Consider the following 26,150-nt stretch of genomic DNA (forward strand, 5'->3'; position numbering starts at 1 on the left):
GCTACTCCTTTCTCTAGTTTCAAGCTACCGATTTGTGAAAATTGTTTTATAGAAAACTTAGTATGTGTTTGTTTAAAAATAACACAAAAAAATAGTACATGGCTCCTTTGTGTTGAGTACCATTCTGGTCATGGAATACTTTGAATATTTCTGCTTTAACTCTACAACCACCAATATACCCTTTCCACCTGGGAAGATGGGGAAGGGTGAGCATAAAGGAAAATTGTAGGGTTATGTCTAATTCTACCTCATGCTGTGATCTGAATTTCATTTCCCCACGGCGTTTAGTTCTTTCTTTATCGGTGGCAACTTTTACAACAGGATTCTGGAGGAGGGCTCCGAGACCAGCTCAGCAGTCATGTCCATGGAGACCCACACCCTGAAAATGGAAGATGCTTTTGGTAAGCGTACGGCCCTGTGTAGATGCTCTGTTTGGCGTTTGGGAGGAAAGCAAAGATTTTTTTGTTTTTTGTTTTGTTTATGTTCATTGTTATACCCTTCTTTCTTCACTTTAGTTTGGTTACTTCATACTCGTTTTCCTTTCCTGTACTCCTTTTTGTTTTCCCCTTTTTTGTTCTTATCCTTTCTTTTTCTACCATCACTTTTTATTTGCACAATTTCCTTCCTTTTCTTGTTTTTCTTCTTTCTCTCATCCATCTTCCTGAGTGGGAAGATTGGGTAGCAGGTGATCACAAGTATCTGGAGAGTGAAGCTTGCTTTGTTATAGGCTTGATACCTAAGGAGAGAGGGAGGATTGCTGGGAGATACAAACTCTTTACTTTCTTCCTGTGGTGATATTCAAGCGAGATAAAAAAAAAATATAGACCAAGTTCTATTTTATAATGGCATGGTGACTCCAGGGAGAGAGACAGTGACAGGAATTTTCAAAATGAGCTTCGTCTTGTTAGCATAGTGCCTCAAGGATGATAAGTCACTGGATGCTGCAGTTTGAGTGCTGCATTCTACTTGTGGCTCATTCAAGGAGGGGAGCAATCTCATGGAGCTGCAGAGTGACCTCTTGCTTCCTGGTGTCGGTTTCCTCTAGAGAGGAAAGCTGTCTCAGGATGCTGCTGGCTGACCTCTGCCTTCTTATAATGTAGGTATGATTCCTTCATGGAGAATTCTGGGATTGTATATAACTGACCTCGTACTGGAATTAAAGGGCATGCCCTTATTCTCCTGTTGCTGACAGTGAAGTGGGGTAAGTAAAACATGGGTGTCAGTAGACTTGTATCTTTCATCTCACTATGCCGCAAATAAGCCCCTGTTTGTTACCTAGGATAAACATGTTAGTGTTGTGGCTTTCATTGTTTTCCTGCACATTATTTCTGTTGACAAATGCATGCTGTACAGAGGCTTTACAGTTGCAAGGAACAATGTGTACTGTTTACCAAGCGTGTGAGATCTTGTTCCCATAAAATCTGTCAGGTGCAGGATTTTAAGTAAGAATTTGAATTATTCACAACGGTTTGAGTTTATTTCAGCTAAGAAAGTGAACATATAGCTAAACTCCGAAAAATGAAAAACTTTCCACTGATATATATATTTTCTTTAAAGACTGCTGTATTTGACAGAAAATTGGCAGCAATGGATTTGCTACTGTCAGTGTGTGGTAGGTTATGGTTTATCACCCAATATGATTTGTAAAGCACAGTTGGAGTTTAAGTGTGAAAATTATGCATTATGCACGGACAGAATGCTGAAAAATGTCATAGATTCTCTCCAGTACAGAGATCTGGCCCTAAATCCATCGTTTTTTTTTGTGCTCACCATGCCATTCCAGTTTGAACCCAGCCTTATGCAAATCAGTCTTGACCCTGCGTCCAATGGGAACAGTCCAGCCCGAAATGCCTGGCCAGGTCCTCCCTGGACCGGAAAAAAGCATCCTAGGACCGGTTTCAGGCTTTCAGCCAGGATTGCTTGACTCCAGTGGCATGGAGAGCACAGAACCCACATCTGGGCATACCCGTCCCACTCGGGGTGACAAATGCAAAAAGAACAATTGATGGACAGAATGCAGACCAATGTCATACATACACCCCAGTACTCACAGGGTCAAGATTGATTTGCATATAGCTGGGTCTGAACTGAGGTGGCGAAGTGAGCTAAAGAATGACGATGGATTCAACCCAGATCTGTGACTGGGGGTGAGTGTCTGAAAAGTTTCAGCGATCCGTCCATCATTTCCTTGTGTTTGCTTTGTTCGCCCTAAGTTGGTAGGGTGTGCCCAGACGTGGGTGCCTTGCTCACTTTGCCACTGGATTCAAGCTAGCCTGGCTGATGAAGGGTGTTACCCAGAAACCGGTCCCAGGATGCTTATTTCCGCTTCAGGGAAGACCTGGCTAGGCAGTTCGGGCTGGACTGTTCCCATGGGGCACATGGTCAAGACTGATTTGCAGATAGCTGGCTCTGAACTGAGGTGACGAAGTGAGCTAAAGCATGATGATGGATTCAACCCAGATCTGTGACTGGGTGAGTTTCTGAGAAGTTTCAGCGCTTCGTCCATCATCTCCTTGTGTTTGCTTTTCCCCCCCCAATAAACTAGCAGTTCAGAAGTCGTGCAATCCACCTTGGTGTTTGGATGTGCAAAATGTTCTTGTGCCATTCTGGTATCACGGTACAAAAGGGGGTGGTGATGGATGGAGCATCTGAATCAATCAAACACTCACACCCAGTCAAAAGATCTGGGTTTAATCCATCACCGTTCTTTAGCCCACTCTGCCACCCCAGTTCAGACATGGCTATATGCAAATCAGTCTGACCCTGTGCCTCATGGGAACAATCCAGCCCGAACTGCCAAGCAATGCCTTCCCTGGTCCGGAAACAAGCTTCCGAGGACCGGTTTCTGGCATTCCAGCCAGCTTGCTTGAATCCAGTGGCAAAGTGAGCAAGGGACTCACGTCTGAGCATACCCTGCCACACTTATGGTGGCCAAAAGCGGTACAAAAGGGGGTGGTGATGGACGGAGCATCTGAATCAATCAAACACTCACACCCAGTCAAAAGATCTGGGTTTAATCCATCACCGTTCTTTAGCCCACTCTGCCACCCCAGTTCAGACATGGCTATATGCAAATCATTCTGACCCTGTGCCTCATGGGAACAGTCCAGCCCGAACTGCCAAGTCATGCCTTCCCTGGACCGGAAACAAGCTTCCGAGGACCGGTTTCTGGCATTCCAGCCGTCTTCAGCCCGGCTTGCTTGAATCCAGTGGCAAAGTGAGCAAGGGACTCACGTCTGAGCATACCCTGCCAACTTATGGCGAACAAAGCGGTACAAAAGGGGGTGGTGATGGACGGAGCATCTGAATCAATCAAACACTCACACAGAATTACAAACAAGTGACTCCATAACTAGTGAAAAATATTTGAAATGTTTGCCTAGTTCAATTATCACCTATTTCAGCATAACTTTGTCTTTGAAATATTGAATTGACGACAGTAACATCATCCATAGGTCAGGTGATTCAAATTCCCTACCCCTCCCTTTTCAAAGGCACCAGCCTGTTTAAAAAAATTCCTGCACCATAATACCCCATATTCAGTTTCAGTGCACAAGGTTTGTTTTGACTCTGCCTCGCTCAGAGGGCAGCCTTGGTGTATTGTGATCATGTTGGTGCTAGCAGTACTAACTCTCACTTTCTTCCCTTTCTCTTTGCAGATGCCAGCCTGCTGGAGGATAACGAGGACATTGAAATTGCATATCCCATCACATGTGGTGACAGCAAAGCCATCCTTCTTTGGAAGAAGTTTGTGTGTCCTGGAATCAATGTCAAATGTGTCAAGGTAATCCTGAGAAAAAGAACCTCCTGACTTCCAGCAGAAAAAGTTTGCCCCTGTCGCTTCCATGCAATTTAATGTGCTCGCCAATCAGCACGTGCTCTGGTAACTTTTCTTCCGTCAGCTTGTTTTTTCCCATTCAAGTGTTCCTAGTACTCAGAGGCACTGGGAGTCCAGGTTCAAACATTAAAGCAGACTTCTGGATTATCGGTCCATTTGGCACCCATATAAATGATGCAGTTATATCTAGTCACTCCCACCTTTGATTCCTCCTCAGTCTTCCTTTCTTCTCTACTATGAACCAGTCTTTTGTAAGTCTCACAACTGTATGTCCTTTTGATGTATAGCACTTCTTTTTATTTGAGCCGCACTGTCATCAAATTATTCACAATGCAGTTGACAAATTTTTATCTGGCATGATTCCCTGGGAAGAAGACTGCTGTCTTTGAAACAATACACAACATCCATGAAATACTAGAGTAATCTTTGCAACATGCCTTGTCCAAAGTCACCAGTAAGTAGTAATAGTTAGGACCTATTTTCCATATGAGGAGCGTTTTTTCATTTGCAAATAACTTTAGTGGTGTTTGACAAATCCTCACAAACTTTTCAAAACGAATTTGCCAATCCCTTATGCGGCTGTCTTGAAAATGTCAGGGTGATCCGTAAAGAGGGGTGAGGGGGGGGATCCAAAAAAGGAAATTTTAGACACAGCTACAGCCCGAACTGCTGAACGGACGACCGACTCGCACAGGCTGGCTACATGAATTGTGGGATATCGTAGCCATGGAACGTATTCAAGCTATTCGGACGAATTCAACGGATTCCTCCGAACCATATGGCGCCCTTTGCTGTCCCTGTTGGCTTTAGAAATGAATGAGGTGACATGCCCCAAATACCTTTGCCTCCTTCGGCTCACTGAAGCACAACCCTTGAGGGAGGTCAATCAACCTGCTTCTTAATCAATGATTCTTACAAAAGGTTACAAAGAGACAATCGTCCAGCACACCGGTTTAGGGAGCGAGGGAGGGGGGGGGGGAAAGGGCGGGGGGTGATTAAGGTTTTTTTTTTTCTCACTATTTCTTCGAACTTTCGTTATGCTCTCCCGGGCCAATCCCATGTTGTACCTGGACAGCACCTGCCCCCCGATCGTTCACGAAAGACTGCCTGGGGCTCATCTATGTTTCTATGGGTCTGGCTTGCATGGGGGGAGGCACTTTTGAGATCAAAATATGGGATTGTCTGATGTATCCAATGCTTTTTCTCATATGCTTGCAAATCAATAAAACATAAAAGAAAAGTGGGCAGGGTAGAAACACCCTGAACCCCTAGGCCTCTTGGGGGAGTCCCAGAGGGACCCAGCAGGGACAAAAATGCATATTTTTTATTTTCAGCGGGAGTTGCGCTGGATCCGCGAATCCCGCTGAAAATAAATTTTTAGAAAACGAAGCATGGGCTCACTCGCGTTAGTTTCCAAGCAGCCTCCTGGTTTGCCAGGACCCGGGGCATGTTAAAAATATTTAGGAGGGGCACTCTGGGCCCCCCTCCTAAGATCCATAAAGCCCCGGGGACCACCCCCTCATTCTTAATAATTTATACAGGGGTTCTCCCCGGGGACCGCCACCTCCCCTGGGCAAAGTATGATATAAATGCGGGGGGAGGGTGGCATGCGCTCCCCTCCGCAGTCCTGGGGACCGCCACCTCTCGGGGACTAAATGCTAAATTAATTCGAGGAGGGGGCTCCGCGAACGGTGCACCTATGAATACCATTGCTATCAAATGTTGTTCAACCCGGGTCACTCCAGTCTAATTAATCCAGAGCAAAACCCCGACATGCTCCCGCCAAGCCATAGCAAATTGTGCTTGCTTCAGCAAGCGGGAACTTCGGTAATGCTCTCGCTTCGGTAATGCTCTCGCTTCGATAATGCTCTCGCTTGCTGACATGGAGCACAATTGCTTTGACAGAGAGGTGGCTGCATGTTAGAAGTTCCCTCTGTGTCAAAGCAATGCCGACTACCACAGGAGGCAGGGAGCTGGCAGAGGCTGCAGGGGCCTTCAGCTTCCCCCGTGGCTCCAACACTACAATGTGGGTGCCCTGGGTAGGACCAGGGCATCAATAAGTGAGGCCAGGCCCTGGGGGAAGGATCGCCAGGGTCAAAATTCATCTGGGTTGGTGGGTTACTCAGCCTTCCTCCCTTTAATAATAATAAAAAGAAAGGTCAGGGGATGGGGTCCTTGGGGCCGAAATCAGCCCATTCTGCAAACTCACCTCCTGGTGCACGTCTGGTTGGAGAATGAAGTCCCCTTGGCTCCAGAGTTTCCTTGGGGGCCAACAAGCCCTCTTGTACCTCCACTAAGTCCCATAGAGCGTGATTGCGGAGAGGTGTTCGGAAGCCATTCCCCATTCGCCACCACTCTACAAGCGCATCTCCTGGCGCACTGCTGATTGGGGAATGAAGTCGTTTTGGATTCTGAGGGTTCTTGCGGGGCCCAAAAGTCCTCCTGTTACCTCCAGTATGTCACAGCAGGATTCCTGAGAGCTGGTTGGAGGCCCACCTCCTTTCTCCACCACTCTGCAAACGTGACTATTAGTTAACAAAACATAGAAATTCACTAACAAGCCAAAGGCTACAGGGGCATTCTAGTTAGGCTCAGATTCACTTGTACAGAACCAGAGAAAAAACAGCATTTCAGTTATATATAACTTACGCCCCCCGCAATGCACTGCTTATTACCTCACATATATCACTCATGGACATGGTCCGTGACATCACTGATGAAATCATCTACAGAACCACTCACACAACCACTCACACCCCCGTAAAACCTGTCGAACGCCCATTCACACAACCACTCAACCATTTACACACCCATTCACAGACCCATACAGTACTGACGCCCCCCACTCACTTGTGCAGCCACTCATACAACCATCCATACAACCAGTCACTCACCCGTGCAGCCAGTCACATAGCCACACACTCACCCATACAGCGACTCACACACCCACTGGCTCGGGCAGGAAGACTACTTTACTCTTGCTTGGCGGGATCAGTTTCAAATCTCCCTCCAAGGGGGAGCAAACAGCAAGCCCGCTGCTTAAAAATACTTCTGCCTGCGGTTAGAGGATTTAATCTGTTTCCCCTGCCTGCAGGGAAAGAGATTAAAAGATTGCATTAACCCGCAGAGATTTGCTTTATTGGCTGCTCCCCGCGGGCGGGAACAATGCCAGCTCCCACTGGATGCGAGAGCAGCCTGTGGTCACAGGGGCCTTGGAGCTCCCCCCGCGACCCCCTTCCCTACAACTTCGGCCCCCAATGATAGTGTGGTGAGTGCCCTTGTTAAGCACCCACCCTTTTTTGGCCATGCCCTTGGAGATGGGGTACCCGGGCAGAAATCAGCTTGGGAGTGGAGCCACATACCCCCCTCTGCTGTGAATATAGCACTGGGCTCCATGGGAATGAGGTCCCCGGGGCCGAAACTGGCCCAGGACGGGCACGTGCCCCCCTCCCCCCCCCCCCCCCCCCCCCCCCCCAATGCCCTGAGAGATGGGGTCCCCGGGACCAAATGCACCGGGGCCTACAGTAACACACTCAGGGGACCATGTGCCCCACTCCTCTTATAAATGCCCTGGGGCCAAAAGGGGGCTAGGGAGGGGGCCCATGAGTCCCCTCCCCTTAATTTTAATTAGTTGCTCTGGGGGATTGGCTCCCCAAGGCCTATCATGGCTCTGGGAGGAGAGGCTGCGCTGCCCCTCCTCCCCTTTAATTTTACTAGAGGCCCTGGGGATGGGCCCCTTGCCCATTTAAAATATATATTGCCCTGGGGGATGTTGTCCCCAGGGCCTAAGAACTCTCTGGGAGGGGGGCCACGTGGTCCCCTCCCCATTTCAAATATATATGGCACTGGGGGATGGGGCCCATTAGTCCAAGGTCTAAACAAACACATTTTTTGACTCGCTGAATCCCTTACTCCCCACTTGTAGCGCAGCCCCCGAGCTGCTTTGTTCTGCTACTTTTGTAGGATCTTTCAACTTATTACTTTGTGTCAGGATCGCTGAGCCCTCTTAGCTGTAAATCATTTATTTATTTATAAAGTTTTATATAGTGCGAACAAGATCCCGAGGGATATCGGAACGCTTTACAGTAGGATGGGAGGAAGGACATAGATGCAAAATCGACATCAGGTAGGAGTAGAAAACAGGAATGTTCGCATAATCAGGGACAGTTTCACAAAAAAGGACCATAACAAATGATAATCAAATGGAGGTAAGAACAATGTCTTCGTGCAGGTGCAGCTATCCCAATTAGGGTAAGAATTTATTCATGATGACTTTTTTGGCTTCCAATTTGAACGCTGTCGTTGAAGAGATTCGGCGTACTTCCTGTGGAAGAGCGTTCCATAGCTTTGGGGCAGCGCCGGAAAAGGCTCTGACAAGTTCTCTTTTTCCTACATATGAGTGGTTTCAAGAGGAAAGTCTTGATGCTTCTTGAGGCTCTTACACCGCAAGAAAGCTCCAGTTTTTGCGCCATGTACATGGGAGTATTGAAGTGAAGGGCATTGTGCACCAGAACGACTATCTTTAACTGAATACTTGCTTCATAAGGCAACCATTCGAGAGATTTTAGGACTGGGGATATGTGCTTGTTTCGCTTAGTGCCTGTAACCAATCTACCCGCTGTATTCAGTGATGCTCTTAGTGGAGCCAGGGAGTATTTGGGAAGGCCACAGAAGGTTGTGCTGCCGTAGTCCAGCCTAGGCTGGACAAGCGCTTGCACCACCTGCTTGAAATCGCTTTCTGGAAGGAAAGGTTTGATATTTCTGAGTGTCTTAATCAAGTGGTTTGCTCCCTTGCATTTCTTACTGATGTGATTTTTCATATTCAGGTGCTTATCCAAGGTGACTCCGAGCGATTTGGCTGAGTCTATGATGAGAGGAGTGCAGTTGAAGTCAGTGAGGTGATTCAACCAGAGATCAAACTTGGGGATGTGGTTCGGAGGGGAGATGAAAGCAAACACAAGGAGATCATGGACGGAGTGCTGAAACTTTTCAAACACTCACCCCCAGTCACAGATCTGGGTTGAATCCATCATAATTCTTTAGCTCACTTTGCCACCCCAGTTCAGACACAGCTATATGCAAATCAGTCTTGACCCTGTGCCTCATGGAAACAGTCCAGCCCAACTGCCAAGGGGAGATGACCAGGAATTCCGTTTTGGATGTGTTGAGCAGAAGATGGTTCTCAATTAACCAGTTTTGATTAGACGTTAGGGTCCCGTTGAGAGAGATGTTTTCGGGGAAAGAGATTTTCAAATAGTTGCGTATCGTCTGCATACATATGGAAGAGAGTGTTTGAGGAGTTAAAGAGTTAGCTAATGGTTCCAAGAACAGGTTGAAGAGGATCGGAGATAGGACGGATCCTTGGGGAACCCCCATGAGAACTGGAGAGGGCTGGGAGAGAGAGTAGTTTGCCTTGACCCTTTGAGATCTGCGGTGGAGGAAAGACGAGAACCATTGTAGCACCTGACCAGAAAAACCCATCCTATTTTTCAGAGTGGCGAGGAGGTTGTCATGATTAACCGTGTTGAATGCGGAAGAAAGGTCAAGGAGGATCAGGAGGCAGGAATCTTTTTGGTCAAGGCATCCATGACGTGAGTGAGCTCCGACTCTGTGCTGTGCCCCTTCTGAAAGCTTGATTGATGCTGGTCAAGGAGTTGGAAATTCTCTATATGCGCTCAGAGTTGGGATTGTATGCATTTTTCTATGAGTTTCGCTAGGGTGGGGATTTTGGAGATAGGCCGGAAGTTATTGAGATCCGCTTTGTCAGCGTTTTTTTTTTTTTTAGTATAGGTAATATCTGAGCTGCTTTTAGGCTGTCAGGGATCGTAGCTTGTGAAAGCGAGGCGTTCACAATCCCTCTCCAGGTGGGGATGAGTACATTCTTGATATCTTTGAAGATGGCTGAGAGTAACGGGTCACTTTAGTGGTTGGATGGGTTGATATTCAGAAGGATCTTGTAGATGTATTTTTCACCAAGTGGAGTAAAGGTGCACCATCACTCATTGTTCTTGGTGATCAGGCTGGTAGATCTGTGCTTTCCCGAGAGGTCATGGGATGGTATGTCCCTGGAGGAAGACAATAGAGACTTCTTAGAGACGAGGTCAATGGAGATGAGTCTTGCTTTCTCCGTGAAGAAAGCAGCAAGTTCATCGCAAGAGGGAGGGGTGCCACCAGGGTCAGAGTGGTTGGGACCTACTACTGATTGCTGTTTGACCAATTCGAAGAGTTTCTTGGGGCAGTTTGCCGCTTGGTCCAGTTGGTGTCCGAAGTAGTCAGACTTAGCATTCTTGATTTCTTTTTTGTAGAGGCTCCTAGCCTCTCTAAGGAGTTTTAGTTGTTCCGAAGAGGGATTGGATCGCCAGGAACGTTCGAGTGCTCTAAGGTTGCGGCGTTCCATGTTTAATTTGTCATTATACCAGGGTTTGGATATTTTTATTGAGGCATTTTTTTGTTGGATAGGAGCAATGTCATCCATGATGTTGGAGATGGTCGAATTGTAGGAGTTGGTGAGTGACTGCACCTCAACCAGGTCGGCTAAGGAGGCGAGGGCCAAATTACAGTAGACCGCTATTTCAACGGAGTCTATTGATCCGAGGTCCCTTTTCCATTTATTTCATTTCGTTGGTTAAGCCAACCTCATCAACGTCTCCCTCTTGATATAAAAGAGGATGCAGTGATGGTCGGACCAGTCACACGGGGTAATGGAAACCAAGGTGATGGTCTGCTCTTTGGAGAGAATGAGCTCTAAAGTTTCTCCTTTAATATGAGTTGGTTGGTCACAGTGCGATCTTGATCATTTAAGAAAGACTTAAGGCAGGATACATCGAGGTCTTTGGGAGTTAGACCAGTGAAGGTTGAAATCACAGTGGACGATTTGGGCCATGGTTGAATCAACATTAGCAGAGATGATTTCCATTAGTTTCTCGATGAAGTGGAGCTTGTCTCCCGGGGGATGGTAAAAGGAGTGAAGTTTACAGACCGGTAGGTTCTTGCTTGAGATGCTGAGACAAAGGTATTCAAAGGAGGAAGGAGTAAGGGACTCTACTTGAGAGATTGAGACTGTGCCACCGCCCAACTTCCAGGTTCTGTCGAGCCGAATTATGTCGTGAGTGGGAGGAACTAGGAGGTCTAAGATAGGAGTGGAAGAGGTGTTTAGCCAAGTTTCAGTGAGGATAATAATGTCTAAGTCCTTGTGTTGGATGAGGTCAAAGATATCGGAGGTATGTTTACTTGCTGATCTGCAATTGAGAAATGCACATTTAAGACATAACGGATTTGGGGAGTAAGGAGTCTGGGTGACTTTCACATGAGGGAAGTTGTCAATATGGTTCACTCTAAATATTTGCACATCCTGTTGCTGCTGGGATGGTTTTCCAACACAAAATCTACCCCTATCCAGGCTAATGCTACTGCTGTCTGTGTGAAGGGTGCAAGTGTGACTTGCTGTCCATGCAAAAGAACGAGATGGGGCTAAGCAACTCCCAATATGGTGGCGACTGGTACAGTGATATTTGTGACTTTATTTTTTATTTTATATTGCCAATTCAATATTTCATGTTGATTAAATAATTGTACAAATGTTTTTCGGCATGGCAAACAAACATTTGCAGTGTGAATACTTGCCCCTTGAAATACTTGCTTGAGGATGTTGGGTGTAGCAGTGACATCTCTCCTGAGTATCTATGAACGATGCAGGAGGGTGGCTTAGAGTGCGAGCAGATCAAGAGCAGCAAGCAAGAGTACACAAATGCACAGAGCAGCTGTGCAGCCAAACAAAACAATCAATCAATGAAAGTAGCTGAGAAAGTGGTGGATGTAGGATAAACTTATTCACACATTGAAAAACATGGTAATATTACCCAAAATATAATATATTATAATTTGCACCTTTTCCTCTTGAAATAAGATATATAAAGTTCAAAATCATAAATAGGCCAAGCATGACTGTTCCTTTTAGGTATATTGGTATTTCTAGCTGCACGTTAGAAGGATTCTGACAGTTAACTTAGAGAGTGATGGATCCATTAATGTCTTTCAGTCATATAATGGGAACAGGCATCACTTACCGTATCTGATGAAAGCAGGTATAGCTAAATGTCTGCACAAAGGGGGAAGGGTAAGCGAGTAGCCTGTGTGAATAATGCTAGCTAGGATAGCTCTCTAGACATTGTTTTATGCCACACTTAATTGTCCTGTCTCCCTCTCTCATTTTCCTGACTCCTCCCCATTTAGTTCAATGACCAGATGATCAGCCCTAAGCAATTTGTGAACCTCGCTGGAAAATCCACTTTGAAAGACTGGAAGAGAGCAATCCGCCTGGGCGGGACCATGCTAAGGTATGGGGGTGCTGATCTGGGAGCCATATCTGGGCGGAACCATGCAAGGGTATGGGTTGCTTGATTGTGACTAATTGTCATGTGAGGGACCTTGCCAGGGTTTTAGTGTGCTGGTACTTGATCAATATTCTTTGAGTGTCTGTCTATAGTGATGCAAGTGCTGGAGCAGGATCAGTCAACCTGTGGTGTGGGACCAGGCTGTAGCAAGGAGGAAGTAAGGCAGGAGCCAGATCCTCGTAAGCCACACCCATTTCTTGAGTAGGAACATGCTATGTTGTGGAATGCAGGGTGTTAGAAGTTGGCCTGATATATGATGTTCACTAGTTCTAGTGACCACCTTGTATCAGTCCAAACAACCCTTATGGTGATTGGTTGTAAGTCAACCTTATAGACCAGCTATCCTAATGGTAGCATGGACAAAGCAGTCTTAGGCTAAACTCTTTTGGCATGTGAAGCCAGCTGTTTTTCCACAATATAACCCCTTGAATACCAGATGAAAGGACACCACACAGGTTGTTATGAAAATAAACAATATATGTATTAATAACAACACCTCTGAACTCTTTATGAGATCAGAGGGCTAAGCACAGGACAATACTAGGAAAGAAATACGAGTTCGCACAATATTTACACGTGTGCCTTAGGGGCACGACAAACCATATACAAGAAACAATGGAATGCGAGGAAGGAAAGTACTGTAAGGAGATCCAGAGGCTGGAGGATCGCTGGGACTACGCTACGAACTAGGTAAGTACGGAGCAGGAGGCCCACGGGACTCACGTGCAGAGTGGAAACTCTCACGCGGGATGCGTACCAACGTCTATGGATACTACAGTTTACAAAGTTACGGATTCCGGACGAACCCGGCTGGATGGAGGGAAAACAACAGTGGACCTGGACACTAGGATAGTGAACACTGACTTCAGCACCTAGAAGCTTTAGTTACCTAACCCACAGGCTGCGGGTGCATAGGGCTGAAGTGGTGTCGGGTTTGTTGCGTTGATCCCGCTGATGCCTGAAACAAAGAGTTGCTGGCAGGCAGCCAGTTGGAGGAGTCCGGTGGTTCCAAGGGTGGAACTAGGAAGGAGAAGTCCTGAAAGGGAAGGGGACAGAGTCTCGGTCACTAGCCAGTGACGGTGCTGGAACCAGGAGGGAACCAGATGCTGTCGCCGCGTTCAGGTGGAGGAAGGGTCGCTTCTCTCTGTAGCTGCGCGGACCAGGAGCTGTTCTTCACGACCAGGCTGGAGGCACGAGCTGTCCCACGTAGTCTGCTGCTGATGGCGGTGTTGGATCGTCAATCTGGTCAACAGGCCTTGGCAAGTGCAAGCCACGCGGTGGAACAAAGATGGCGTCTGGTGCGGACCAGGAGGGTCCGGGGTGCTTCTCTTTCACAAGGAAGCAAGGGCCAGTCTGGGGGACCAGACTAGCAGTGTTGAAATCTTTGGGTCGTCGTCTCAGAGGTCACTAGCCAGCCGGCAAGTGACCAGACAACAGGACAGGCAGCAACCAGGCAAAAGGGCCCCACGCAGATCACGGGGATGCTGGGGGGCTGGGCTTTGGTGCAGGAGCTGCGTCGGTGTGGGGCTTCTCAGTCCCCAATGCACTCACTCGAGGGTCGTGCTGGAAGCGTTGTGCAGGTTTCTTCAAGATGGCCGTCTCCACGTTGCTCGTCGCACCCACGGGTCCCAGCTGTGCTGTGGATGTGGGTAGAGGTCAGAGGGGTCTGGAGGTCCGGGTCTCGTTGAGCTGGGTCGTCGGATTCCTGGAAGGAAGGACTTGCAGCAAACCGCCCAGGAGCTTGATGGTGCCTGCGAAGCAGGATGGTCACTCCCTGACCATAGGGGAGATTCTTCAGTCTTCTGATGTTCAGGAGGTCGAAGGTCAAGAGTTTCTTCGTGGAAGTTGTCAAGATTAATCTAACTGGGAATGGGACCAGCTCCTACCTTTATCCTGCTAAAGGGGGCTGCACTACTGACTAGGTCCCTCCCCTGGGTGGGACCAGGAAGGGGGGTGGCTACACCCCCAATCCTTTGTCCGGCTTCCCGCCAGAGCTGGGGCTGGAGTGCCCCAGCAACTGGTTGGAACCGGTGTATGCACAGGACACCTTGTGTGCCCCAGGCATGTCTCATTCCTTTCAGCCTGGGCCTACCTAATACACAAAATCCTGTCTGGGGTGGTGCTAGGACCTCCCAAGGCAGGAAACCCTTTGTCTGAGCCTCCCCCGCTGGAAGGACTCCCAGCAGCAGGAGGTCAGACTTGTGTCTGTGGTGGCAGCATCCATTTTGTGATGCCAAGGCTCGAGTTAACTTTAACCGGGGTTCTCAGTTACATACATGTCGTGTCCCTCTAGAAGGGTGGAATGCTACCCCCATCGCCAGAATTGGCGAGGGGGTAGTATTCCAAATCGTATGACACCTTACTTGACATGTTTTGATAATGTTATACCAGAGTTGGCATTTAACCGCGAGGATTATAATGCACTTAAGAGTATATGGTATAGCGTTATCATGGAACAGCTATTAGGACTTGGTTCCGCAAGCTGCAAACGGGCTCAGCTCATGCCAGAGCACCATCTCACATAATTCCAAGCACTCTGCCTTCAGGACTGATAAGGCCTTCCATAGGAGTGACTGATAGGAATATATGTGTCCATTTTAGGTTTAGATATAGGTATCTATATCTAAAGCAAAGGGTGATTACACCACCTTGCCCCAGCTGTCGTGCAGCCAGTTGTGTCTGTTTAGATGGCCAGCCAGGGGTGGCATAATACATGCTTCAGCCCCTGGTAGGCCCTGGGTACACCTATGCCCTGGATACCTAAGGTATACTGTACAGGGACTGATAAGGTGGCCCAGTACCAATTGGTAAATGCACCTAAGGTACATGCTTGTCAATTTAGAGAGAGAACAGCTAGGCAGTGGGTCTGATTAGCAGGCCCACAGCCAGGGAAAGTCGTAAACCAGTGAAGCAAAAAGCAAAAATCTGGGGTGGCCATGGGATTGCAGACCCCACTCTCCTACACAGGGATGTGAACAACTCCCCAAAGGGCCATGCTATATTAGCGGGCTTCTTAGGCAGTAACAAACTGGTGTGGGCCATGCCATTATTCGGGCGACTGTGAGGGAGTAATGACCCTGGAGGCCCAGGGCTAACCTTTAGAGTGCAGGATTGGGAGTCATGCCCTACTTTAGTGGGTGCTTAATGTGGCAATCATGTACACATTTTATTACACTTTTCAAACATTTTCTGGTTCAAATACGCTTTGATACTTTGCACTTTCTTAGTACTTTATCTCAATAGCTAGGTGTAAACCACCATTACTAATCTGATTGCCGAAATTATAGCCTCCAGCATCAATTTGAAGTATAGTTACTTATCATCCTTAAAATCCTGCTACAAGATTGTACAAAAAAACAGTCCTTTCATGTTAAAGATGAGTACAGGCCTCTCCAGGGTTAACCAAGAATGTCTGTGCTGCCTAAAGTATGCCTTGCTCTCAAACCGAATACAGAGTCTAGCTGTGTACTGTACAAAAGCTAGAGTTTTCATATCTGCCACTGACAACTGGTCTGAAATATTTCCATCTGTTACGTGACTTGAGGTCTAAAATATTGTCAATTACAATCTTGCATGTAGCTGCTTCATCGCTCTAGCAAGAGTTAACTGACACAAACTGGGCATTCTAGTTACAGTTGAAGTTGATGGATATTATGTTCTGAGTTGTTGTGATTTATCTACTGTAGTGTTGTTCTGCACAGCGTTGGCACTCCAAAAACTCCCTGTAAACAAGTTGATTCTCCAAGCCTAGCCACTTGTTGATAGAATGGTGCACAGTAGGAGCATCAAAAATAGCCTCAAACTGTAAAACTATTGTTACTGGTAAGTAACGTACTCCGCTTGTGTTTCATACATTTTCTGTCTTTTCCAGCATTGGTTCCACTAAGCAAAATGGCTTCTGGTGAAGTCTGGTGGGAGTTGACAAGCTTCCACTCTGCGACTTTTTTTTACACATCTTTTTTAGTCCAAGTTCACAACCTGTATGCCCAATACAGCTAGATGAAACTACGCTCTCATAAAAACACTTGGTTTTCATACAACCCTTCATAGTGCACATTTGCAGTTCCAACGTGCTCTATATAAGAGGTGTTTATATTATCGGATGTAAAGCTACTCCATTTACTGACCCTAGTAGGATGAAAGGCTGAATTTGACTTTTTGGAATTTGAGCAGATGGAATCTAAATTAGTGATGTTTGGAAGCAAGATTATAAATCATTGAGCCATCTTCTGATGAAGCTCTCTAGCTCAAAATCTACTCCTCATGGTTCTGACTGGGTATGATTTTTGCACGGCACCAGTTCTTTTCTTCTTTGATGCGCACTGCCAGTTGCAAAGGGCCAAGTAATTCGACCAATCTTTAGCCCTCAAAATTTTCTAAGTGGTTCTACTCCAAAGGGAGGCTTTAGAGCCATTTGCACCACAGTCTCCATGAGCACGACTTCTTGAGCCATCAAAAACCATGTGCTTCAACACCCAGTAGACCCACTGAACTACTTTTGCGGCTAAGACTGCAGCTACATCTTTATCATATCTGCTAAGATGTGAACTTTAGAAGAAAGATGATCTTTTTCTACTACTTTAGGCAGTTGATTAAATTGAGCCTCTGATCACTAGTGAAATGTATGTACAGGACAGACTCTGAGCCAGTCTTATTCCTCCCATTGATGTAAAAGGTGATCCCTTAAGAAGAACACATTTGCCAGAGAGTGCACCTTAATGACAGAAGCCCTTTTGATGAGATTAAATTAAGCAGGTTGGAGGGGCGTGGCTTGGCACCAGCCAAGATGGCAGCGTAAAACATGAGCTCCACAGCTGCCTCTACAAACGCCCAATATATCCTTCATAAATCCAGTAGATGCAGTGACGAAAAACGAACAGAGTCACAGAGTAGGAATCTCGAGTGTGATGCCAGGCAGTTGAATCTGGGACCCGGAATAAGCGAGGAAGACTGCGACAGGCCCGATCAGCCGGAGACCTCCGAAGGCCAGAGATGCTTCTAAGCAGTGTCTCGCACCAAAGGAGGGCTGTGCGACTCCTACCAACATCGGATCGAGTCGAGGAGCACGCCAGCCGGACTCGACAGCAGAAACCCTTGGCCAGATCAACGTCCCGCCTCGGGTAAGGATCGAAGGCAGAGAGCGAGCGTCATTGAAGAGACTGCGGCTTGCAGGAGGAGGCGGCGGTGCTGTGTAAGACCTGGGGGAGGGGCCCCTGATATTGGGTAGCGGGCCAAAAAACAAACCACTCTGGGGGACAAGCAATCGCGAGGCCGGCGGGAGTTTGGACCCCTTGACGACCTGAACTGCCCAACTCAGATGGTGGAGGTGGTGGGGCTCTCTACGTTGGCGATCTCAGCGGGCCATCTGAACAATGCAAGACACTCAGGCGGGCGTGATGCCCACCAGGAGGGAAGTGAGGAAGTCTGTAGACTGGAAGGGACTCCTGTGCAGCTAAGGCAACGCTGAGGGGGAGCTCAGGGAGGTGACCCCCAACACCGGAAAGTGGCGCATGGTAGGCACCCTGTAGCAACACAGGAGGCGGCCAGGGCAGAAATCAAAGAGGAAAATAGCGCATCTGTAAGCCCTAGGATTGGGGTGAGCACCCTTAATACAGAAGGCTGGGGGGACCCTCACTATCTCCTCTCACAGACTTCGAATAAGCGCACAGACTGTGGCAATAGCGAAGACCGAATCATTGCGCATTTACTAGAGGAGGGCATAGAGGTGTCAGCAAGTGCAGAAGAAGGCCCACTGCCATACTAAGACGCGCCAAATAGGCCGCATAGTCTTTGGTCGCCGGGGGTGGACTGAAGAGCCCTTCAACGGGTTGAGAGTGGACACGGAAGGGGAATCACAGGGAGTAAGAGCTACTATAGTGCGTGACCTTGGAGGCTGCACAGCTCACCGAGAAGCACGCCATAATGAAACCAAAATGGACCCCACCAGTACAATCCAACAAGCTGGATAAATACACGATCCTGCGACAATCGGCACTGTAAGAGGGAGCAAGTGGCGAAAAGGAGGGAGCAGTGGAACCCCCACTCGGAGTGATAATGGCAGCCATCCAAGTCCTGGGCACGACCTTGGAGACTAAGATGGATAGCGTCATGATAGAAATGAACCTGATACGAGCAGACCTGCATAAAACATCGGAGAGTCACTACAGCCAAAACAAATATCATGGAACTCCAGTTCACCTCACGCAAACTGGAAGAATGAGCGCAGCAGCTGACCCATCAACTTAAACAAATGGCAGTGAAACTGAAAGAGGGAAGGGCCCGCAAGAATAACATGCGAGTGGTGGGAGTTCAGAAGGGGTGGAGGGCCAGAGTGTGGACCTCTTCTTGAAAGACATTACTAAATCACCTGGAACTGAAAAGTTTATCAACCTTCTTCACAGTAGAAAGCTCATAGGGGCCAGGTCCCTCCGCCACAACCCGGGGCACCACCCAGAATAATCAAAGTCTGGATTCTCAACTATAGGGATCGAGACGCCATCCTGCAAGCGACACGAGCACAGGGAGATCTCACTTTTGAAAATACTGTCCTGAGATTCTTCCCGGACTTCACCCTGATGGTGCAGCAGCACTTTCGACGGGGTAAAACGCACCCTCCGAGAGGAGGGTTTTAAGTACATGATGCTCTTTACTGCTAAACTCCAAGTGATTGAGGGCACTGTGAAGTGCCACGACCTGCCGTTGTGAGAAAGTACCATCTTTCTTGCCTTGGTATGCCCCCACTTTTTTCTGAACTGCTGATGTACTTTGACTGAGTGTGCCCTGGGTCCCTGCCAATCAGGTACCCAGGGCCTGTGTTCCTTCCCTACAAAGAAAAGCTATGCTGAAACAAAATACCCAATTGGCATCTCTGGCCCCTGTCGGCCCTTAGTAAATGGTACCTTAGGTACCCAGGGCATGGTGACCAGAGAAGACCCCTGATGGCCGCAGCACTTATTGTGCCACCCTCAGGGCCCCTGTACCCTGACTCCCACACACTGACTTTGCAGGCTGAGTGCCTAAGTACAAAACTAAATCAAGAGTTGACATGGCACACATCCCTGTGTGCCATGCCCACAGAACCCACTGCCCTGGCATTCTTCAGTCACCCCTCTAGCTGGGTGCCCTATGCCAGAGGTGAGGGCCCAGGTGCATGAGCCCTGTGCCCCTACAGTACCCAGGGCCATTCCTGGGCACTGTAAGTGCAGTGTTGCCATTTAAGAGTATATGGTGCTGGGAGGTTGTCATTCACGCACTCCACAGCACCATAATGGCTTCACTGAAGACTGACAAGTTTTGTACCAAACTTCTCAGCACATTAAACCCGCACTAATGCCAGTGTGGGATTTAATGTAAAATGCACGAGATGGCATCTTAGAGCTGCCCTCCAAAAACCCGAACCTACAATCCACGTCTGGGCTGAGTGGCTGCAGAGGCTGCCACACAGCAGACATGTTGCTGGACCCCTGGGTGGAGAGCCCCTCGCTCTCCTGGGTCTGCAACAAAGCACATCCTGGGCGAGGTGCTATGTCTCCTCCCCCAGGATGGACAGGGGGAAGCTTCAAAGGCATACCGCCTCTGAGAGCTTCCCCAGACCATTTGCTGTACCCAGCAAACAGCCCCCCACCAGTCCTACCCGCACTCTGGCGGGAAGCCTGTCGGGGAAAAACTATGTCAGGAAGGGGAGTGTGCCAACTCCACCCCTCAGGTGGAGGAGGCGAGGTGAAGCACGACCCCGGGCTTCAGACATCTTGTAGATGGGGAGTCCTGCCCAATCCCAGCTAGGCTCCTGCCCCCCTCCCACAGGAGAGGAGCAGGCTAGGGGGTGTACTCACCCCAGGACAGGAACCCATTGGTCCCTGCCCTTGCCATACCTGTAACGCCCCATAATTTAGTATTTAGGGGCTCCCTGAACCTTCATTCCTGTGATCCCGATATCAAAAAGAAGAAAGATCAAGAAGAAGACCCGCCATGCAGCTGCTAACAGGACAACAACAACTGACTTGTCCCCAGCCCTACCGGCCTGTTGATCCTGGAACCTGCTCCTGCCTAAACCCGGTGACCTCCGCGAACAGCAACCTTGGGACACCCAGAGGACCTGCCTGCCTTGATCCTTTCGACGATTGGGACTCCCCTCAGCAGAGGCTCTGCTGCAACAACCCACCTGGTGCCCACCAGGAAGCTCCGGACCAGCCCACTCTGCACCAGTCGAGCTTGTGCCGGGCCAACCCGAACCAAGACCACGAGGACGTCCCCCCGGCGACTGGGACTCAAAGTCCAGTGCCCAAAGACCCTCCTCGACGAACCAGCCGACTCCTGCAGAATCAGAACCATGGGCCACCCTAACCACGACCAACCGAGGGTAAGCTTTTCCGACCCCCAAAGACATCCCGGGGCCCCGAGGCCCCCCTGTGCCACCCTTTGGGGTACCTACCTGTGCTCCAACATCACAACTTACCTCTCGAAATGCTGGTCGCCCCTGGAGAGTCACCGTCCCCGAGCCTGCAGCCTTTGTTCCTTTTTTAAGATCCTCATTGGATAACATTGAGCGCCCGACGGCTCAAAAGCACCCTGCACCCAGCTGCACGAGTGCCGCTGGCTGTGACCGCTTTTGCCCTAGCCTACTTCCCCTCTTGCCCTGAGCAAGTGACTAGGAGCCCAGCTCCCAGAGCCGCGTAGCCTGCTCGCCAGCAGCCACCAACCGAAGGCCCCCTTTCTCTCATTGGATAACATTGGGCCTACCTACCTCTGCACCCTACCGCCCCTGCGCCGCTGGGACTGAACTAACTGTCCTCACCTGACCCTGGGGGACCCCTGAGTCTATGCCCAGAACCCTAACTTCACCAACCAAGTACTCACCTGGAAACTGGTAATTCACTTACCTGCTATTGGATAACTGACCCATTTATTGACTTGAAAATGTTTTGTGGGAAGTTTTGAAAACTGTAAATATTCCTATAAAATCAGCCAAAGTCCGAATTCGAAAATACTCGCCTGTGATCAGGAGAGAAGCCAGTTCTGTACCTTTCAGCCCAGTACTGAACCACAAAAGTAATCCCTAGCAGGCTTACTGCTTACCTGTATTTTCTCCATAGGAACCCATTGTCTGCTTTTCTATGAAATTTCTTCTAAGTGTCTACTTTTGAAAACTGCAAATATTCTTTAAAAATCGTTCGAAATACTGAAACGCAATTACCTACTTGTTTTGAGTTAAGCCCCCAGTGCTGGCCCTAGGAGACTAGTGCTGTGTTACAAAAGTAACGCAATCGTACTTTACCTGTAACCTGACTTTCCTCCCATTGAATAACATTGTGAGAATCCCCTCGAAAAGTTTCTAAGTGTGAACAGCTTTATATAGACCCCAGGACTGAATCCAAGATCTAGTACTGGAACTACCAAAGTAATCCATAAAGTAATCAACTGTACTTTCCTATGAAAACCCATTGAGCTCAATGCTAGTCGCAGGTCGGAGATGGTTCAGGAAGGTACTTGGTGCACGGGTATCGTGAACAGTAGAACTGACTCCTTGTACCCGGCGGATACGTAAATCTTGCTGCTGCACAGCGACACAGAACCAGGAGAGGGGCAGCAGAGGCGCTGATTGCAGCCTCGCAGCAGAGGCGCTGATTGCAGCCTCGCAGCAGAGGCGCCCCAGCGGATGGCCGGCACCGGGACCAAAGCGGGACAAACACCGGACCCCTCTCCCACTCGTCGGCAGCAGAGGCGCTGATTGCTGCACTGGACCAGCGCGGGACGAAATCAACACAACGGATCACCCCCTCCCGCCCGCACCGCAGCAGAGGATGACCAGCGGTCTGTAGGGCGGAGAGGGGCTTGGGGACGCTGGTTGCTGCATCGGGAGCCCTACAGTCCTGGGCGGCGGTGGACGCCCCACCTGCACCCCTCACTCCCTGTCCCGTTGCAGACACAGAGGGGACTCACTCACTCGGTCATTCTCTCGCAGCAGACAGCGAGAGCTAACCTCCAATATTCACTGTGAGTAAAAATAGGTGTAAAAAAAAAAAAGTTATTTTCTCTGTGTGAACTCGCCTATACCCCTTTCCTTTGTTCAAAATGGCGGGGGACTAGAGAACGAATAAAATCTAAGGCTATAAATCACCTCCTGTGCCACCAGATGCTCACGAGGCTCCTGCAAGATAAGACACCCTCACAGCAAGGTAGAATCTGCTCAGCTTGAAAGTGAAACTGTCCACAGAGCAACTACAACAAAGAGAGGACTACTGTCTCCCTCACCCTTTTGTGGCGGCCATCTTTGTCCAGTCTCTCTATCGGGTGGCCATCTTGGACTAGTCACTTCTCACTGGAGCCCCGGTCCTCCCCTCGTGGCGGCCATAGCTAGACTACTACTCTATCTCTCTATGGCGGTCTGCATGGACTAGTCTTCCTGGCTATCAATAACTATCGGTACCACAGTCTCTACATAGCTCTAGACTTAAATATACGTGTGTTTAATTGTCTACCTCGTACTGCAGTATCATTATACATTGGGTATTTTGCACTCTATATAGCCTGGTGCTCCTGACGTGCTTAGTGACTACCTTTACTGAATTATGATATGACTACTGGTACTCTACACCCAATGTAACCTACACCCTTTGTCACTTTTCCCTGCCGACAGGGCACTGACTGCTACCTCATATTCTATCGGCTGCCCACCAGTGCCATAATGTTCATTGCTGTAAGTCGTCTGCACCTATATTGGATCTAGTAATTCCATTAGTAGTTTAGTCCTAGTTGTATATTGTATATGTTGTAAGTTGCACCTTTAGCACTGTGATCCCTCACTCACGGATAGCTACCTCAACTAGCTGGTTATCATGTTAAACGACTTTCACCTCACTTTATCACTATGATGCACTGATTATTACCTCATTTACACCGCTACCTACCTCAATTATATGGTTATTATTGTATACTACTTCCATTAGTAGTTTAGTCCTAGTTGTATATTGTATATGTTGTAAGTTGCACCTATAGCACTGTGATCCCTCTCTCACGGATAGCTACCTCAACTATCTGGTTATCTTGTTAAACTACTTTCACTTCACTTTATCACTATGATGCACTGATTATTACCTCATTTACACTGCTATCTACCTCAACTATATGGTTATTATTGTATACTACTTTCATCTCGCTGTATCACTGAGTACCACCTCAACCATCTCGTCTACCTCACGCAAACTGCACCCAGCCATTCTCGACACCTGGACTACACCGCTACTATTCCGTACACTATGTTGTGTCAATTTGGCTCCACCTAAATGGTTTGCTACCTCTCAAATTTTGTACATTGTGTAAGCTGCATCTACACACTGCCTGACCTTGGATTGCCTCGACTGCTACCTCTATTCTTTTTGCTACTTTTGACCACGCACTAACGTCACTCCTGTGACCTCTAGCCCAACGGCTGACTGATTACTGTCGTCTTTTCTCCCACACCCATCCCTACAGCCACCCTAACATGGATCTCATCGGTAAGCACACATACAGAATCAACTACCCTCCCGCCCTCACCAAAAAAGCAGCTAAACGTTTTAAACATAGCCTCCTGAGGTCGCACCCTGAAACACCCGTGGCTGACTCCTACTTCTCACCGGGCAATGGAGCTCGGAACACTGATTTCATCTTCTACACCTCACGCATAGCCCAATGGAGAAAAGCATTTCTAACCCTACTTACCGTCTCAGCCACCAGGAAAACAGCTCATGGTATAACACTCTCAATCACACCTTCCCAACTCTTCCATGGCAGAACCACCATCACCATCTACAATAACGGGATTGTCCTAATTCAATCCACGGACAAGAACCTGGAAATACTAGACAACCTGTTCCCCAAGTTCAAAGAACACCTCTCCAAGATGCGGACCACCACCCAGAACCCCACCTGCACTATCATCACCCCCGATGACGCAGCCCCCACCCACAACACTACTAACATAGCTCAGCGCCGGATCGATACGCACCTCACCTCCTCCCACAGCACCCTAAACAATCACCCACCCGCTGTTGCCACCCCACGCTCCCCAAGCGCAGTCACCAATCTCTCCCCTTCATACACTAGCCTCCCCTCTAACATCACCCCCACCTCGACCCCCACTCATACCCCCCCATCCCTCTCTCCCATGACATAACAACCCCCACCCACAACACCTCCTACCTAGATCAGCGCCAGAACGGCACGCGCAATGACAAATCCTACCCTTCGTTCCCCCCCACTCTCAACACCCAGGTGTGCACACCCCCTCCCATACCTCCTCGATACACCCACATTCTCGACTCCCCCACGCCCCCTTCCCCCCACGCTGCACCTCCCACGAACGCTTCTGAATACGCCACTGTACGGAGTTTATCTCCCCTCCCTCTCCCTCCTCCCCAAGGCAGATCCATCTCCTTCCCCAGCTCCCTCCCCACTCTCTCTCACGACACCCCCACAGAACATACCGCCTTTCTTACCTTAACATCCCCCCCTCCTCCCACTCTCAGCCCCCACTACCCTCCTGCCACCCCCACTGTCTTCAGCCTTCACTCTCTCTTTAACTCACCTACACCGTCCCCCACTGTTGACACCACTTATGTCTCACACTCTCCACCTACTCCACCAACACCCATCGTCCACAAATATGCCCACACTCCGAATAACATCCCACTCATTATCACCGCAGAACCCTTCAACATCGCCAGCATATCCCCCCCTCCGATACCCTGCCCGCTTTCTAGCCCACTACTCAACCACTCACCAATCGCTCTCACCACCAACACCATCTCCATTACTCCTCTGGACCCGACCTTATCTACCCTCCAACAACTCAAAGAGGATCTCCTACAAGTCAAAAAGGATGTCCACGACATCAAAGACCTCCTCCTCTCACGGCCCAGCCTACCTCCCACCATCCCACTACCCTACAAACGACGCACCCCCCCTACATACACTCGCCTCAAACGATCCCCGAGATGGCCGACTATCCCCGTTCGCAATAACTCCCACCGCCCCCGCCGTGTCCTCAACTCACTGTCTGACCGCGACCTTTGCTCTCTCCTACACTCCTATGGCCCAGGTCCTGTAAAACACATATCCAACACACACATCCCCATACCCACAACTCACTCAAACCCTCTGAGGCTCCCAACCCATAGCAACAGAGTTTCCGTCCCTAGCAACCTCAGAAAAATCCCCCTCTCTCTAGAAGGTTTGACCACCCTTCTCACCCCCAAACTCAAATGCATCCTACTCAACTGCAGATCGGCCCAAAGACACTCCTCCGACATCGCTGATCTCGTCTCAGCAATGGAACTGGACCTAGCCATTCTGACGGAAACGTGGCTTACTGAAGCCTCTACCCCGATAATGGACATATTAGTCCCCCCCAATTATCACATCATTAGACTGGATAGGCCTGTCAAGACGGGCGGGGGAATTGCATGCATCTTTAGGAGCAACCTCTCCGTCACTAAAGCTGCCTCCCCCTCCCTCACCTCCTGTGAACTCCTCTGCCTCGATATCACCAGCGAGGGCAAACAAGTTTGTGCTTTACATCTCATCTATCACCCGCCTGGCGACAACCTCATATTCACCCAACAACTCATGGACACGATCACCTCCAATGCCGGTCGGCAGATCACCCAAATCTACCTGGGTGACTTCAACCTCCACTGGAATGATCAGAAAGACACAGAGGTGAACAGTCTCAAAACTCTCCTTAATGCGCTTGACCTCACCCAAATAGTTGATAGACCAACACACGACAAAGGCGCAATACTCGATCTCATCATCGCCAAGGAGGACTCCACCAAACTGGAGGCGATCGAACCTTGTGACTGGTCAGATCACCACATTATCACCTTCTCTATTAACGAAAAAGTTAAACCTAACCCGGTTCAGCTCACCAAATCCAAAAT

At 48.8% G+C, this 26,150-nt stretch overlaps 1 protein-coding gene across 6 annotated transcripts in view; it reads left to right on the forward strand.

Moving 5' to 3' along the window:
• The window catches only part of GMEB1 (glucocorticoid modulatory element binding protein 1), a 279,277-nt gene that overhangs the window by 99,659 nt on the left and 153,468 nt on the right, over nt 1-26,150 (forward strand). For 4 of the 6 annotated variants that reach the window (XM_078682572.1, XM_078682574.1, XM_078682573.1 and 1 more), the window contains 3 exons: nt 289-401; nt 3,660-3,784; nt 12,071-12,174. In XM_078682572.1, the coding sequence (XP_078538698.1) occupies nt 289-401; nt 3,660-3,784; nt 12,071-12,174 (342 nt within the window). The remainder of the gene's footprint in view (nt 1-288; nt 402-3,659; nt 3,785-12,070; nt 12,175-26,150) is intronic. The other 2 variants (XM_078682575.1, XM_078682576.1) reach the window with 1 other exon arrangement.

The sequence above is a fragment of the Lissotriton helveticus genome, chromosome 3_1, assembly GCF_964261635.1.
Source record: "Lissotriton helveticus chromosome 3_1, aLisHel1.1, whole genome shotgun sequence".
Classification (NCBI taxonomy): Eukaryota; Metazoa; Chordata; class Amphibia; order Caudata; family Salamandridae; genus Lissotriton; species Lissotriton helveticus.